Here is a 17,282-nt window from a genome sequence, read left to right on the forward strand (position 1 = left end):
ACATTTTGATAATTATTGGATGGATTGTCATGAAATCTTTTGAAAATGTTCAGGTTTCTCAAAGGAAGAATTCTTCCGACTTTGGTGGCCCCCTGACTTTTACTGTAGAGCCACCAGCAACATTTTTGGTTTTTAGGGAAATATATTAGCAACTACTCTACGGATTGCCATGACATTTGGTTCACACACTCACGTTCCTGTTACCATCACTCGTGATAACTTCGTTGATCATCTGACTTTTAATTTAACATCATTGTCAGGCCAAAATTCTAGCGTGTCCATGACGTTGGTTAGTGACCAAATACAGGAAAAACAAAATCAAATCAGCCACAGTTGTGCTTTGTGTTCAGTGCTAATGAGCAAACATTAGCATGCTAGCACACTAAAGATGCTGAACATGGTGTTCATTAGCCTGATAAACATCACCATGTGAGCAATGTCATTGTGATCATTTCAGCATGCTGATATTAGCATGTAGCTCAACCAGCACTGTGTTTGGCCTCACAGAGTAACTGGAATGGTTGCAGACTCTCAAAGGTTTGTTTATGCCCACGTGAGATACCACGGCAAAGCAGGCACCAGTTTACTCCACGAGGAGTGCTTAATGATGGCTCGGTGAACAGCTTTGGAAGCAGCATCCACCCACACCTTTCTGATGTCAGATGGCGGGGAGGAGGGGGGCGTGTGGCCATTTTGGACTCCAAGTCTTCAAGTGTGGCCAGACAGAAAAAACTATAAACCTTTTATAGCATGGTCTGACAACACGTTGAATGAATTAGCTCTTTTCCAGCTTAACGTCTTATTTAGTCGTTAGCATGTAGCCTGTTAGCCACATGTTTAGAAAATCAGTAGACTCTGGTTTGGTGGTTGATAGTTTATGTCAGCGGTCCACATCCACCGTCTCAGACTGGCTGCATCAGCTCTGACCAATAGGAAATAAGGAGTGGACTTTGGACCAGGTTTTTCTCCAGGGAAGAGGTTGCTATGGAGATGTTGGACCAGTTGCTAGAAGGTTACCGGGCAACTTCAGAGGACCTGTGTGTCTGTCCATCAGCGTGAACCCGCTGACAGCTAATGTTTAACACCGTCTTTACTGACTCTCTGCTGTTCAGTTAAGGATTTCTGAATATAAAACTTGTATCAAGTCAGATTTATCTCTGAGGTTCAAGTACTTGGATACAAGTAGTATCCAGAAATGATATCATTTTATAGACATTTACCAAGAGAAAGACAGAAGGATGAGGAAGAAACTGAAAATGCAGAATTTGAGCAGTGAAGTGAAAAGAAATCAGAGGAGAAAAAAAATGTTCTTTTGTTATTTAAAGCAAAGTGAACAAACAGTGCAGCAAATCACTGTTGAATAAGAACTGTTATTCTATACTGCAGGTGTGTGTGTGTGTGCGTGTGTGTGTGTGTGTGTGTGTGTGTGTGTGTGTGTGTGTGTGGTTGTGCATTGCGTTTTCATTGGTAGCCTCCTTCTTTGTATGAATAGGGTGATCTGATCTTCTCCACTCACTCACACACGCACGCACGCACGCACACACACACACACACACACACACACACACACACACACACACACACACACACACACGGACACATTAATAGAACCAAAATAGTTGGGACGCTGTGTAAAACTGAAATAAAAGAATGTGATAACTTTCTAATCCTTTTTGACATAAACTCAATTAAAAACAGTCCAAAAACAATCTATTTAATGTTTGACCTCTTCAGCTTCACTGAATTTTGTAAATATCTGCTTATTCTGAATTTGACGCAGCCGCACGTTTCAAACAAGTTGGGACAGGAGCAACTAAAGGAAATTACTACATGAACTCAGGAACACTTTGGAAAACCGTTGTTTCCTAATTGCGATTAATGTTTGATCATTTAGATTAAAGTAAATTCATTCAATTAGTAAATTTTTACAAATTTCTTGGTCACACTTTAATCCCCTATCCATCATTTATAAGCAATATATCAACATTTGATAAATCTAGTATAATTCTAATGATATTGTGAGCGTCATTCATTATCTATCTATACACCAGCATCCACTTTCGTCTGTGTACATCTTATATAGTGTGTTTTCTACCATGTTTATATGCTGCTTCTACATGCTGTTGTCACTGTCAAAAGAAAAATAATAATTAATGAATATAACAGACGAATTGTTTTAATCAAGATTAAGACGTGATAATAGTGAAAACAGGACAGCGTAATACAAATCTGCAGAGCCATTATAAGTGACACTAAGAGGATGACGACAGGTTTCAGAGATATTTTGATAAACATTGTCAGTGTTTTGTTAAAATAAGTTGAGAAGTGAGTCCAGTTCTGACATTAAATATGAAGTGATATGTGGAATAATTCGGAACACCAATACTAAAGCAGAGTCAGTCCATCATATTTAATTGATCACCTCTCTGGAATTACCTGAAATAAAGATAAAGAAAGAATTTTTTTTTTCCTACACAGGTGATTCTGTTTTCCTGTTAACTAGCATGACTAATTAGAGCAAACGTTTTAAAAGCGTCAACAAATGAATCATCCAAGTTAAAAAGAACTTAGACCTTTCTACAGTTTGATCAATGTGTTTGGCAAATCCTGTATCACCTGCAATTCAACGGATTATCAGCAGATCCAACAGCAGCAGTGAATCGATCATCAATTTAATGGTGTTTGGTTTCCATCTAGTGGTTATATGTATGCACTGCAGGCAAGAGCAGCGGTCCACCACTTTCTTTCTTTCTTTCTTTCTTTCTTTCTTTCTTTCTTTCTTTCTTTTCTTTCTTTCTTTCTTTCTTTCTTTCTTTCGTACAGCGTTGCATGTTTCATTGCACAATAATGCTTTATCTAAGAGTATATGTGTCTGTTGAGTTGCATTGAGGTGGTTTTTCGTTCCTTTCTTTTTTTTTGCAGCCTGTTTTTATACGGTATTGGTCACAAGCCTCCAATAAATGGTCCTAAGAATGGTCTTAAATTTGACCTTGTAAGTCAAAAAAAGTCTTGGTAAAAAGTACGAACAGCAAAAGTACTTGTTGCAAAAATTCCACCTGTGACTAATACATTTTTAGGACAGCTTTAGCACAGCCCTTGAGTGAATGTACTTTACTTTTGTGTTACTTTTCACCACTAAAATTGTTAACATGTCTGTAGTGGGAATGTCTTATGTAAGCTGTCTTATTGCGTTAAATGATATTTGAATCATATTGAATGCTGGATACAGGTAATCTTGATTTATGCTTCTACTCAACCGCATTTCATCGAGAAATATTGAACTTTTTAGTCCACCACATCTATCTGACAGTGTTAGATATTCTACAGGTTAAGATCAGTGCTTTAGTTTTAAACCAAACAATACTCTTTAAAGTACCTAAAATTGGTTACACATTGACAGATGACAATCATGAGTAATAATATCCACTAACAGTGTATGATTCACACTCTGAAGCATGATGAGTGCTTTGATTTGAACGTCATTCCGGCCTGTGCTGCATGTACTGAAGCGGCCCAGCAGGGGTCGCTGTTTCTCCGCTGCAGCCTGCTGCGGACACGCCTCCCCCCGCCTGCTCCTCCTTCTCCTTCTCCTCCTCCTCGTCCTCCTCCGCCTCCATGCTGCTGGTTTCAGGAAGCGGAAGCAGGAATGTTGGAGTGTTTTCAGAAAAGTTTGGCCAAGTTTGACAGTTTAGTAGCAGAGACACGAGCAGCGGAGCGACATGACGGTGAGTTTGAGAAGCGCTCGTTTGTACTGCTGATTGTACTGCTCAGTACCCCGCTGAAGGCGGTGGTACCGCAGTACTGCTGCTGGTAGAAGTTCTGAGGACACGCAGAGTTTTTACTACGACTGCTGTCAGCGCTGTCCTCCGTGTGAGACAGCAGGAACAGGACAAACTAGTTAGTCTCGTGTAGAAAAGAAAAGGAAAGTTTAGTGACACTCTCCAAAAAAAATAATGGTGGACGGTTTTTAACAAGAATCAGGAAGAGTGACTGAATGATGTTCATCCAGTAGATATTTAAAGTGACAGATTCAGTGTGTGTGTGTGTGTGTGTGTGTGTGTGTGTGTGTGTGTGTGTGTGTGTGTTGACAAACACGCTTTGGCTCTTGACAGAAATATTTGGGAGGAAACAGCAGCTGCGGTAGAAACAGTGAAGCTGGTGACTCAGTTACTGCACTGAAGTACACTTTGCAGTACTGGTCTGCTGCGTTATACTTCAGCTCCACTGCAGCTCGCAGATGAGACCGGCCAGCAGCGTATGAAGTGGTTAAAACGAGAACTGCTTCCATGTTAATGCATCAGTGATCACAGGCTCACAGCAGTCGCAGTGGTTATTCTGCATAATGACTCCTTCAAGTACATTTTGTTCTTTTGAACGCAGCGCTTCTGCTCGCGATGGAGTATAATGTGGTTTTAGAGTCTGGATATGATCTGGATGTTTTCTCGGTTGTGCAGTTCAGGCTCGCTTCACCCTGCTCGTAACACTGTGTACCGCTGGTGGCTGTAGGAAGGGCTGCGGCTGATATCCATTACTCTGCAGATCATTTCCAGATGATTGTCACCGTACAGTGATCGTTTAAGCAGCATTTTAATGTCGTAGAAGCTTAAAATGAATTCTAGCTGCTGCACATCATGTTGGCAACTTTCATGCATCATATTTTTTATGTTTTTAATGTAAAAGCTGAATCCACAAAGTGACCACTAAGTGCAGCTTTTAGCTAAATGCAGAGAACCACAGGCTTTTTCTTGCTGTGAATAGTCAATGAATGTGTTACTTGTGGTATTTTATTAATATTTTGGAGTAGCTTTTGGTCCTCTAATACAACTGGGGCTGCAGCTAATGGTTATTTTCATGATTTTCTTGAGTCAATGAAATGCCAGAAAGTAACGAAAAATGTGTTTTATAATTTCTCCAAGTTAATAATTGGCCAAACTCAAATATGTGACATACAAACCTTGACATTTGAGGAAGCTGGAAACTTTTGCTTGAGGAGTGACAGAAACAACTAATAGAGCTTCCTGTGAATTGACCCATCGATTAGTCATTTAAACGTGTCAGCTCTTGGACTGACGCCGCTGGGGTTGTTCTCCTTTTTTTAGCAGCAAGACCTCAACTTCTTCTTTGCTCTCTTTGATAACATTTTTATGAATGAAACTTAACCCCCAGACCAAACAGGACAGGCAGCCTTAAGGCAACTCAGAGGCATAGATCGTGAATCTGATTTGAAGCACTCGTACGAGCAGGCGTCAAATGGAAACACATAACTACATAAGTGCAAAGACCTCCACATTAGTTTCAGTGTGTCATGTTCGTTTGCTGCAGCAGGGATGCAAACAGGCTCCGTCACACTGCTGGTTAACTGTTTGCGGCGATGGCTGTCACTGACATGAAGGTTCAGGTGTGTGCCGTGTGCAGGAAACAGACTGTAAATGTGATTTTCACTCACACGGTCGTGACATCAGGGTCTGGTTTCTGTCAGAGTCGGCGAGTTATCTCAGAGACAGGCTGTATATTCGTACGGCCAGTCAGTAGGTCACCTTCACTCAGAGACGTTCAGTTTATGATGATGAAGAGCAGAGAAAAGCACAGTTTTTATACTTTGTTGCAAGGTTGCATAACAGAGATTTATACTTGCTTAAATGTGGTAGTATTCACAGGAACACAGGAAGGAAAATGATCAATAATCTCTTGGCTTTTGCTGCACAAACACAAACACTTTTACAAGGGAGAAGTCACCATTAAAGAGATCATAATAAATCTATACGTGTCATGTTAGACTGTGTATTATTATTATTCTCTCTTAAATTTAGACTTTTAGACCTCCAGAGTTTTGATGGACAGAAGCAGGAAGATGCTCACACCTCGGTGCCGTTCAAAGTTTCCTTGACATCGGGATGATTGGCCCAACGGTTTCTGATGAGCTGTCGAAAATAGGATTTGGAGAAATTTGAGAAAAAGTCGCCAAATTTGACATTGTTAGTGCAGAAGAGTAGTGGGTGGGATTTGCGAACCCACCTGCCTGTTTTGATGACTTTAGGAAGAAGAATTGCCAGAAACTCACCTGACTGTCTGTATGAAATCATCACTTCAGCCGTCAGTTTAACGTTGGATTGATTCTTCTGATCGTCTGCCTCCTTCTAGTAACAAGTTTCACTTCATTATTTAGTGGTGGGCCTCATACGTAAACCCATTTACTCCGCTGTCTTGAAGATCCCAGTTCTCCATTTCTGACTCTTGAGGAGAAACTTCATTTACTTTTGACTTCAGTTTTTCTTGTTATCTGTGCAGAGCTAAATATCTCGTAGAGGTGTCTGCGTGTCTCTAGAGGAAGCTCAGATGGTCGTATACTGACAATAATAACAAGGTCTCATCAGAAAAGCCTTATATGAACTTTGACTGAGTGAAATGCAGTCTGTGATTTGCTAAATGATCATTTGAATGATCAAATCAAAGAAGTAAACAAAGCAAAGAATCTGGCTAGACATCACACACCGACTGTCAGTGCTTGACAGGTGGAGACTCTGTGCCACAGACACATGTCACTCAGTACTAAAGAACACAAGGTTCGAGACCCAGTCCTTTTTTTCCACTGTGAGAGCATGTCACCATTCAATCCAAACTAAACAGAGCCGCTTTGCAAAGAGCGGCGCTGCTCTTTATAGGCGGCTTCAAGGCCACAGGAGCTGAGTGTTTGATGCTCAGAGACAGGAAGAGAGAAAGGTGGTGGTGAGGGACGCCTCCAGAGGACTGTGATGAGGGTGAAGGCCCGGCTCGTCAGTCGCGCTGATGGCTGTGAGGGTGCGCTCTGCGCATCGTACGTGTTGTTGTTCCCTGACATTCCTGTTTGTTTTGCATTTACAAGAGAGATCTAAAAATACACCCATCCCTTCCTCAACCCCCGTCTCTCTCTCAGTCCTTCTCTCGGACAGGAAGCCGTTCTGTTATTCATTCTAAACACTTGTTTCCTGTTTCACACGTTCTCATTTAGATTTGCCTCCGTGTTCCTCTTTTTTTTCCCCCTCCATCCCTCTCTCCGGTCAGTGGCTCCAGTCATGGATTTTTCTATATTTACCTCCATGCTTTGGTTTTTCTCCTTCTGTTGACTCATTGTCACTTATAGCTTTGCTGATCTCATTTTCATATTGTAATCTTGGGTTTTAGTTTACTGAGCTGTTGTTGGCAACCCTGTAACCAAATGACCTATTATTACATTTGTGTTGTGGCTGTCCATCAAACCAGGTTACCCAAGAGGCCCTGCAACAAAGTCCCAACTTCTCTAGTGCAACATAAGTAAAAGTAAATGATTAATCGACACAGTTGATAATGAAAATGATCATTAGTTGCATCTAAAGTTCTCCATTAACGAGCACATTTCCTGCACTCAGTCTCCTTCTTGAATAAAAGTACAGATGTATTCAACTGGTGGTTTGTACATTTTTAAGAGGGAGCGGCGGCCCCTACCTCCACACCAGCAACCAACACACACACCTCCCAGGCTGGGTCTGCAGCTGTACGGAGGGATCGTGGTGATCACAGCAGTATCATAGGAATACAACAGGCAGCAGTGCGTCTCCATGTTCCTCTCACTCTTCTGCGGCTACTCGTTGACCCTTTGATCATGACAGTGATATTACAGAGTATATAGGCGACAATATGGTATAGAACTGAGCATTTATTGTATGTAGTTGAGAGAATATTACATATCCAAGACAAGACTGACAGAAGGGACTGACGCCCAATTCTAAATCCGTCTGCCTCTTCAGCACCACGGACAGCACCATGGGTTTATCAATACGCAGCACAGCTAGGCTACTGGTGTTTCAGAGCCGTGGTCGGGGTCTTTTCTTCTAACTTGCACGACCCTCGGACAGGTAAGGATCAGTGAGTCGGCAGACTTGAGTACCGTTTTCATCTAGACAACTGCCCCACCCTCTCTGCTATGAGGGCGTGGAGAGGGAGGATGGCGGGTTAACAAGGGGGGTGGCGTCCACCCTCATGCTGGATGTATTATCAGTATTTTGAGTCTTGTATTATTCTATGTAGTAAGCACGTTGATTATTGTTGCTGTTGCCTAAATGTGTAAGAAGCAGTTAAATGTTCCAGTTGGTCCAGATTGAGCAAATTGAATCATTTATGTTACTGTTAGGCGGTTTTACCGATGGCATTGCCTCATTATTTTACATGTTTTGTCAGAAAAAATCGTAATCAAAGTTGTAATCTGCAATCCTTTTATAACTCCAGATGTGGAATAAATTGGTGTGGAGTAAAAAGCAGTTAGAGATATCTTGAACAAGGTTTTTTGTCCTCGATCCAACACCTTTAATATTGAGTATCTGCTCATACTGAGACTGTTGTGATACTCTGAAAAGCTACAACCTGAAAATGAGATGAGATAGAACTTAATTCATCTCAAAATAAGTGTTTGTGCCAAGTATGCTCTCATTAAATAGGTAAAAATAAACATATACATCAGCAGTAGAGGATATGACATGTTAGCCGTGTGTCTGACACACTGACATAACTAAACCTGGCACGCCTCGTTTATCAGGAGCTACTTAATCCAAATACTGAAGCTGGTGGTTCTGAACTATTAGATTGGCGTGACAAGATCAGTTTATTGTTTTAAGAGAGAAGGCGTATCACCCTGCTGACACACAAACCCGACAACAGCCAGGTTTACTTTTTAGGTTACTCACTGGTGGAAGCAGTCAGCACCATCTTAAAATGAGAAGCTGCTATCTGAGTGTTTGTACGGCTTTGCGAATGACAGAGAGAGATTTGGTCAGACATTTTTTAGGAGCTTATTGAATCTGTAGCCAATCCAGGTGTCTGAGGGCAGGTACAGTGAACTGCAGTACTGTGGAGCTGCGTGCTGTGGTAAAGAGGAGCCGTGCTGCAACACCGGCAGGTTGAGGTGAACATAGCAGAGTACAGTAAAGGTTCATTTTAGCCAATAATGCCGTATTAAATTGAGCCCAGGTGACTCTATGATGTCGCACAGAGTCAAAACAGTCAAGTAAAGGACTGCAGGAAATACACATAGTCACTTTACAGAGTTTTCACAGCGTCCATGTCTCCTCACTGTTTGTTTCTGGGTTTGATTTGAACAGAGCTGAATTTTGTGTTTGGCTGCTGTGCATGAATGTGTATGTGTGTTTGTTTCCTGTGTGAATGTAATCTCAGCTGGACTCAGTGTGGGTAGCCTGGTCATCAATAATAAAGGCCACCTCACCACAACACATCTTTGGTCTGTTTCGTCCCTCCAGGATGGAACCACAGGAGCTTTGGAGCTCATTTAAAGAAACGGTTGATCAGAAGCTTGTCAGCAGTGAAAACAAGTCACTCTTTGCTGTTTTCTGTTTGCCTTTGCTGTGAACTTGCCTTGCTATCTTCAATCACCATCTTGTCCTCGCCAGACTGCCCTCATGCACCTGCACTTATTCTGTTGATATTTCGTTGTCCCTGAGTAATTTAAGTAGTGTTTGTGCAGGTTTTTATGATTATGTATTGTATACCTCTGCTTTGCATGATTCAAGTATGGCCTAATAATGCTGCACGACGTACATACTACTCGCATTGTATTGCTTTGCATGTCGTGTTGTGCTCTTTTACCCTGAGGTACCATCGAGGAGGTGTCGTCATTTGCGGCGGTGTTAACATGTAAAACAGTGCTTACAAACAAAACAGCTAATAATAAAAACAACAATGAACGACAGCTAAAAGTTTCAACTACTACTACCTAAAGAAATAAATACAATTAAATGTAAAGTAGAATGAAATAAGAAGATACAAAATTAATAAAAAGCTCAAATAAATGTTTATTAATGTAGACTGCCCCCCCCCCCCCTCACTCCCTCCCCCACCCTCTCTCTAGGTGTGTTACCTGTTGCTGATGTTGCTGTAGAGTTGTCGGTCTTCTCCGTCTGACTGACTGACCCCAAACAGACACACAGACAGGCAGATATGGAGAGTGGAGCTCTGGGAATGGACGCCCGCACTCCTCCAGGTGGGTCGTCTTACTTAAACAGTTGAAATGGTTCGCTAAAAATGATGAATAATCTGCAAACTCAGGCTTGATGAAACTGATCAAAAATGAACAGTTCAGTTGTTTGAAGAAACAGTTACATATGTTTGTGGTGTTGCGTGACATCTGCTTTAAAATCAGTTGAAATGAATACATGTGGAACATGACGGGTGGTGTAGGTGAAGGGGTGCTCGAGGTCATCTGATCAGGGCGTGGGCGCACATCAAAACATGCTGTGAACCACTGCTTTTGATGGCTTGCTGTTAGAGATGCTGGGCCGTCAGTCCTGTCTTTATTTTCTCTTATCAAGCTGGTGGTTGTAAAGAACAGTGAGGTGGCCTAGATATACAAGGTGAAGACTGATGTGTGTGATCACTCTACTCGACCCACCCGCTGTGTGTGTTTTGTATTCATTCAGTTGTAGTTTCTGTTTGTCAGGCTCAATACCTGCCAAACCTGATCGATGACTTCATAGGCGTCAGGCCGTCAGATTTTTTGCTTGATTGATCCTCAGGTCACGGAGTGCAGTCAGACTGCAACGTAGCCTGTCTGCGGCGTCGGGCTTGGGCCCAGAGCAGAGACTCCATCTGGCAAGAACCAGAAGCGGTCCACTGTGACCCCCAGGGGCCCCAGCAGAACCAGAGGGACAAGGAAGGACAGAGACCCTCAGAAGAATCAGGTTGGACTGAGCTCATCTCTCACCAAAGCAACGCTGTGTCTGGGGATACTTTAACAATCTGATATGTTAACTGTATTTTTTTAAATACAGGATTAAAACATGAAACTTCACATTAACATATCTCGAAGATTGGCATTGTATGGCCTCAGAAACCCAGCTCTAATGCTGACAAGTGTCAAGCTTCAGTTCCTATAATGTCCACTAGAAGTTGTTCTAAGAAAACTCTGACTGTATTGAAGTGAATGGGAAAAACCACAACTTCTCTCCAGCAGTACTTTTGTTCTGTTCAAGATATTATCAGTTGTACTTTATGTTGTTATGTTATGACATTAGCATATAGCTCAAAGTACAACTGTGCGTCAGTCTGTCCTCACAGAGTCACGAGCATGGCTGTTGAGTCTCAGTATTGTTTAAATGTGCACAGTCCTCTCACGTCATATTTGCTTCCTTCAATTAGAAACAATGTTTGGATTCTTGGACTTTGCTGTTCCAGCTGAGAGGATTTGCTGCCTTCCTGTTTTAAGACAAAACAAAAAATTTGCAGACGTCACCTCGGGCTCTGGGAAATTTTGATGGGCATTTTCCACTGAACGGCTAAATTGAGAAATAATTAACAGATTGAATGATAATGGAAAATATCTGCATATGGTGAAAATGTCGCTCCTTTAGATGTTAACATTGGTGGAATTGGAACCTGCTGTCACCATTAGCTGAGATGTTATATCCTGATGTCCAGCACCACATTAATGCTTTTATAGCGTGTCGTAACTACTGTTCCACACGACATCTGCTGGCTTATTGCTTCAATGTGCTCATCTGTCTCTCTGTCAGGGCAAGTTCCGAACAAGATAACCAGCTGGCTGATTGAATGCAGGTACAGTATCCATTCACCACCTGACCACCAGACACCACACCAGTGTTTTTTAATGTCCTGTTTTTCTGTGTTTGCTTCATGTCATATGTGCAGTGCAGGCTTTCAATCTGCACTTGATAATACCTTAAGATAAAGCTAACCGAATGCTGGCTGTGATGGATTATTTCACAGCAGCCAGTTACAAGTTGCTGCAAGTTGATTTTCTGAGCAATGAACTGAAACCACTGACTGCCAAGAAGGAGAAACACCAATCACAAATTTGATGGATGAGTAGAAAATGGTCAGCAGCAAACTACAGTAAACAGACTTAGTAGTCTTTTAAATCCCCCCGACTGGTTTAGTGACAGACTGGCTAACTGTTTTTCTTGTTTACTGATATGTCTGGAGGTCTGTGTATTTAGCAGCTGTGTTATCAGCTGACGATGTAGAACGGACACACAGCCAACGCCTAGACGTACAACACACAGAACTTGCACACACAAAGGGAGCAGAGCAACGCCCAGAGATAGGGTACGTTGACCTGATCAGGCGAGAGACGAAAAGAAGGATGCAGGAAGAAGGTGACAGAGGACGGAAAGAAAGGCAGAAAAAATAAAGGAGAGTAAACAGAGGAGGGGTTCCTTCTGCAGAGTCAACACTGTTATCACACATACACAGTATTAGCTGCCGCTACTCACAGCCCTCTGACTCTATGGCGCTGTCACGTGTCCTCTGTAACGTAACATCACTGTAGTAACATGACCAACAGAATCAGGATCACTGGTTACTATAACAACAGCCACAAGGCAGGGGCCTGAGGCCAACATGGCTGCCGGTGGAAAGTGGGAGGAACAGCAAACACTGCTGCTGCACACTGTTATACAACGGTGTGTGTGTGTGTGTGTGTGTGTGTGTGTGTGTGTGTGTGTGTGTGTGTGTTTGTTGAATGGTGGCATAAAGTTTGTCCCATTGATAAGAGCCACAGGTTGTGTAACAGCTCAATGTTTCAAGCGTCCGGCTGCAGACATCAGCTCAGACCCGCTGCCTTACTGCTGCTGTCAACTAGTCTGATCTGTCAGCTAGTTAGCTTGGGACAACTGGTCTGGTCAGTAGAACAGCTAGGATATCAATAAGTAGCCTGGACTGACCAGAAGTTAGCTTGGGATAGTTAGTCTTCATCTGACAGGCACTTTGCGTGGTGGACAGTTAGTTTCGGGATAGTTAGCCCGCGTTACTTCGCCTTCACTTGACATGCAGTTAAGTGCTGGGATGGTTGGCCCTCAGTTGACAGGCAGATACTTTTAATGTTGAGATAGTTAGCCATAGTCTGACAGGCAGTTAGCCTGGGACAGTTATCCTTTACCTGACCGGCACCTAACATTGGGATAGTTAGCCTCAGCCTGACAGGCAGTTAGATTGAAGCAGTTGAGTCTGACAGGTAATTAGTATGGGATAATTAACTTAAGCCAGACAAGGACTCAGCCTGGTATCTTTGGCCATATCCTGTTCAGTAGATAACCTGGGGTACTTTGCCTTAGTCAGATAGGCAGTTGGCCTAGTATAGGTAGCCTCAGCCTGACAGGTTTTGATAGTCCGTGTAGCCTGGTCAGTACTTAGCGTGGGCTAATGAGCGTTGCACGACCAGGATTTAGCCTGACTTGGTGTTGTCTTTGGATAGTTATATGCATATATGTATGGCTTAGTTTGCTGGTATTGTTTGCTTTTATCATCCAAGGGGTTCGCATGAGGTTGTTACCCCCACGTTGAGCAGGAATCGGGCTGGAATTAGCCTGGCCTACAGTAGATGGTGTTGCCTGGTTTGCTTTTAACAAGCCTAGTCTGGTAAGGACTGTACCTTTAAGATAGCTGGATGTAGCAGTAACAGTAGATAAGCATTAAAAGCTAAACTCACCAGCATTGAATATTTTTGATCTAAGACCAGATGTGGCTACCGGAAGACGCAGAAGACACATCCTGCCAACTGTGTATCCTTGACTTCTTCTGTGTGGTGCATCTGGTGTGTGCTACAGGCGTCATATGGTATGGGCTGGTATATAACTCTCTCTCTGTCTCTATGTCTTAATAGGACTCCCCTTGGAGCTTCTCTGGATGATCAGAGTGTTTCTCCCAACAACAGAGGTAATGGACATTTTCAGCGTGTGTCGATTGTATATTACATTGCGAGGATCCCAACCTGTTTGGACGCTGACACCACCTTCATTCTGTTGTCTTTGACTAAATACTTCAAGCCAGTCAACACACCTTGTTTTTTAATTTGGTTTTGGTTATTGTGAGCTGTTATGTGTCGGAATCAGCAGAGAAACTTCTCTTACCCTCTATAACTATGGATAAGTTGCTGAAAGGGTTTCACAACTTTGAATGTACTGTGTGTGTGTGTGTGTGTGTGTGTGTGTGTGTGAGAACAGGAGCGCTGAGGAACGGCTGCAGCTTTGAAGATGACCTTTCACTGGGAGCAGAAGGTCAGTACAGAGAAAAACTCACAATACAAACATGATTGCAGTTTTCTGCTCATTGTTAACAGTTTCCCCTCATGGTCCGCTAATTCTGTATTTTAACTGATGCCACCAACTAAAGGAACACTTTGACATTTTGGTAAATCCTCATGTTCTCCATCTTGCTCAGTCAGATGAGAAGGGGGATATTGTTAGGGCACTGATGATTATTGTATTTGTAAAGCACTTTTAAAGACATGGCTTTGCAGCCCATGGCTTTGAGGTTGAAGTGGGGTTGGTGGAGAAGGTGAGGATATTCGAGCGAAGTGGGAGGAGGAGCGTAAATGATATAAAATATGTTGTGAACATATTGAAGTTCTAACTTTCGCTCAGGTTTTAGTGATGTAATTGATATGTGATACAAATGAGACCTTGCTGTCAAACATGACATCAAGGTTTCGGACGAGAGAGGAATGAGATGCTGTGTTGTCAGTGGAAAGATTTAAGTTGCTTGCTTTATTTATATCTGAGATAATCACAGTAATTTTTGAAAAGCTGAGTTTTAAGAAGTTGTGCAGCCTGGGTCAGGGAGGGTTAGTCATATTGGGTTTGGTATATAAATTTGTGTGTCATCTGCATAGCAGTGAAATCCTCGCCCATATTTTCTAATGATGTATCCTAGATGCAGCATGTAAAGAGAGGATAAAAGTCATCCCTTAAACAGGACCTTGTGAGCAGGCACTCAGTAGGTCAAGTTCTGAAGCTTGACTGAAAGGGCTGTAACAGTTGGTGAGTGGAGAGGTGGTTACTGAGCTGCTTGGAGATTGTGTGTTCCAAGAATTTGTTCCAGCAAGGGCAGGTTGGAGTTGACAAGGTATTCAGAATCCACTCCCATATTTTGGAGGGGTGGGAGTGATGACAGCAGTTTTCAGTTCGGAAGGAGCAATACCAGTTAACAGGTTGTTGTTGTTGAGAGTGCTAATGCGTGGGCAGACCGCAAATAGGCATCAGGTTATGTGCCTCATGGTTTAGACATGTTATTAACAGTGATTGTGAACTTGAAATTGGAGTCCAGAAATCCCTGAGTCTTATGTTGTCAGCTGAATCATCAACTGCTTACCTAACTGTAATGGAAATAGAAAAGTGTGACTGAAATGGAGGGCAGACAGGCGCGACACATGCTCTTTGTCTGCAGCCTCATGTCTGCTTGCGTCCTCAAAGCTTTCAGCTCCAGTGCTGAATACTTGTAAAGTCAGCCACACTTTCTCTCTTTATTCCAGCGTCATTGTCACCTGCACTGTCTGCACTCACTCAAGAGAGGAGCTCTGTAGTGCTCTAGGATTATTACATAATACTACGCAAATGACCCATACATCTCCATAAGTAAATGATATATTAATACATATGTTAAGGCACAGATGAGCAAAAGCCTGTTAAATGCATAAACAAGTGCTAACAGTATCCAGCGGGTAAATAGACTTTATCACTGCCTACGTTGACAGAGGGAGTTTTATCAGACAAGAGCACTGAGTACACATGTTGAGTGACATAAAGTTCATAGTCATAACCCATTAATGTGGTCTAACAATTTGCGTCATGTTTTCAAGAAGAGTGACTTATGACAGCTCTGGTAAGGATTTTATTACTGAACTATGACCAGGAGTGAATCCTGAACACTTACTTTCTTGGAATGTGTGCAGTTTGGAGGTTTTTACATCACAGAAGATCATAAAAGACACTAAAACTCAAGTCTTAAAGGTGAAACATGAGACTTCGGATGTAGGCTGTTGACGGAGTTAAGTCTTGAACGGCAGCTCTGTGTGTGTGATGGACAGTAGTGTGACTGTCTAGAGCCCATGAATAATTTTGTACTTGTCATAATTTCAGGTAAGGTGTATTGATGAATAAGAATCAGTAATGATGTTGAATATTTTTGAAAATTAAAAAAATGTTGTTATTTAACAACCAGTGTCACCTAATATACATAACAACGTTTAAGCGTGTGTTTCATGTGTATGCATGGTCTCAGCTGTGGGGTTGGGGGTTGGGGGCGAGTGTGATGCCAGCCTACCTGGACTGGCTTGCAGATTTTACTTCATGCAAAAATTGTAGCTCAAGTAATTTATAAACTGTAATTAGTTGTTCAGCGCTATGTGTTTTGTACAAAAATCCCTTTAATATAATGAGAATGCAGCTCGATCACATGGTTGTAATTGAAGGAGACATGTCTAACAAGCATAACAGTGTAGAATCAACAGAGCATACGTGCAATGTGTAACAGTAATACATTGCTCCATCTTCATTCCTTAGTCCTGTTTTTTCATGGGGAAAAAGCCAACAGTCACACAGGTGTGGAAACACACCGCATGCATGACTGACTGTCCGTTGAATGTGTCTGTGTGTGTGTGCCTGTGTGTGTACATTCATCGTACCTCTGATCTGCTGTGAATACATCAGTAATGGCTGCGACAGTGAGGGTGTACATATGTGTTACTGAGTGAACAATAGACTGTAATGACTTTATGTTTAAGCACTGAACACTGACATCAGGGAATGCTCTGTGTGTCTGTTTGTGCGTACATGTGTGGCCTGAGAGTCAGCTGTGGAATCTACGACTGAATAGATGCTAATGAGTCGATTCTGAGAGGTCAGAGGTTGTGTAGATTTGATCAGACATCAGGTTCAGGAACAGCGGTCTCTAATAGAGTTTAGTTTCAATAGGTAGCTCCAACCCAGTGCTGAAAAGACACATTTATTAACATTTTAGCATTAGCAATTCACAAGTTAATGTTATCTTTCGGTAAAAATGTGTCCTTTAGCTTTATTACCCAAACCTGGTTGAGCTGTTCAGCCACTTAATGTCGTGCTTACATTGAAATGCCTCACTCACTGGAAAAGTTTGTTCAGTCATCAGGATTTCATCATTTTTCTCTCATGTACTGGAAAGTGCAATCATTGTTACAAAGCTTTGTTGTGCTCCACACCAAACCTCTGGGAACTATTCGGCATTTAGACATCAGTTTGCAAAAGCCGGTGGAGAAACAAATTCTTAACTAAAAAGCTGCAAGACAAACACGCACCTATTCTCCTGAGGTGCTGGTTTGCAGGCAGACATCAAAGAAAATACGACAACAACATTTCATTGACATATGAAATGTTCATTAAATATATCTGACACATTTACTTAACCATTGTAGCCTAATGTACTTCAACTATTTGTGCCAAATATTGAAAGTTCCCATTCACAAATACGAAGTTGATCAGATTAAAATG

At 42.1% G+C, this 17,282-nt stretch overlaps 1 protein-coding gene across 2 annotated transcripts in view; it reads left to right on the forward strand.

The window, feature by feature from the left end:
* The first annotated feature begins 3,635 nt into the window (after positions 1 to 3,635).
* itprid2 (ITPR interacting domain containing 2) overlaps positions 3,636 to 17,282 on the forward strand; it is a 38,645-nt gene continuing 24,998 nt past the window's right edge. For both annotated transcript variants that reach the window (XM_076747160.1, XM_076747161.1), the window contains exons 1-6: positions 3,636 to 3,725; positions 9,875 to 10,006; positions 10,539 to 10,703; positions 11,535 to 11,577; positions 13,643 to 13,695; positions 13,983 to 14,036. In XM_076747160.1, the coding sequence (XP_076603275.1) occupies positions 9,964 to 10,006; positions 10,539 to 10,703; positions 11,535 to 11,577; positions 13,643 to 13,695; positions 13,983 to 14,036 (358 nt within the window). In that variant the 5' untranslated portion in view covers positions 3,636 to 3,725; positions 9,875 to 9,963. The remainder of the gene's footprint in view (positions 3,726 to 9,874; positions 10,007 to 10,538; positions 10,704 to 11,534; positions 11,578 to 13,642; positions 13,696 to 13,982; positions 14,037 to 17,282) is intronic.

The sequence above is a fragment of the Chaetodon auriga genome, chromosome 13 (assembly GCF_051107435.1).
Source record: "Chaetodon auriga isolate fChaAug3 chromosome 13, fChaAug3.hap1, whole genome shotgun sequence".
Classification (NCBI taxonomy): Eukaryota; Metazoa; Chordata; class Actinopteri; order Chaetodontiformes; family Chaetodontidae; genus Chaetodon; species Chaetodon auriga.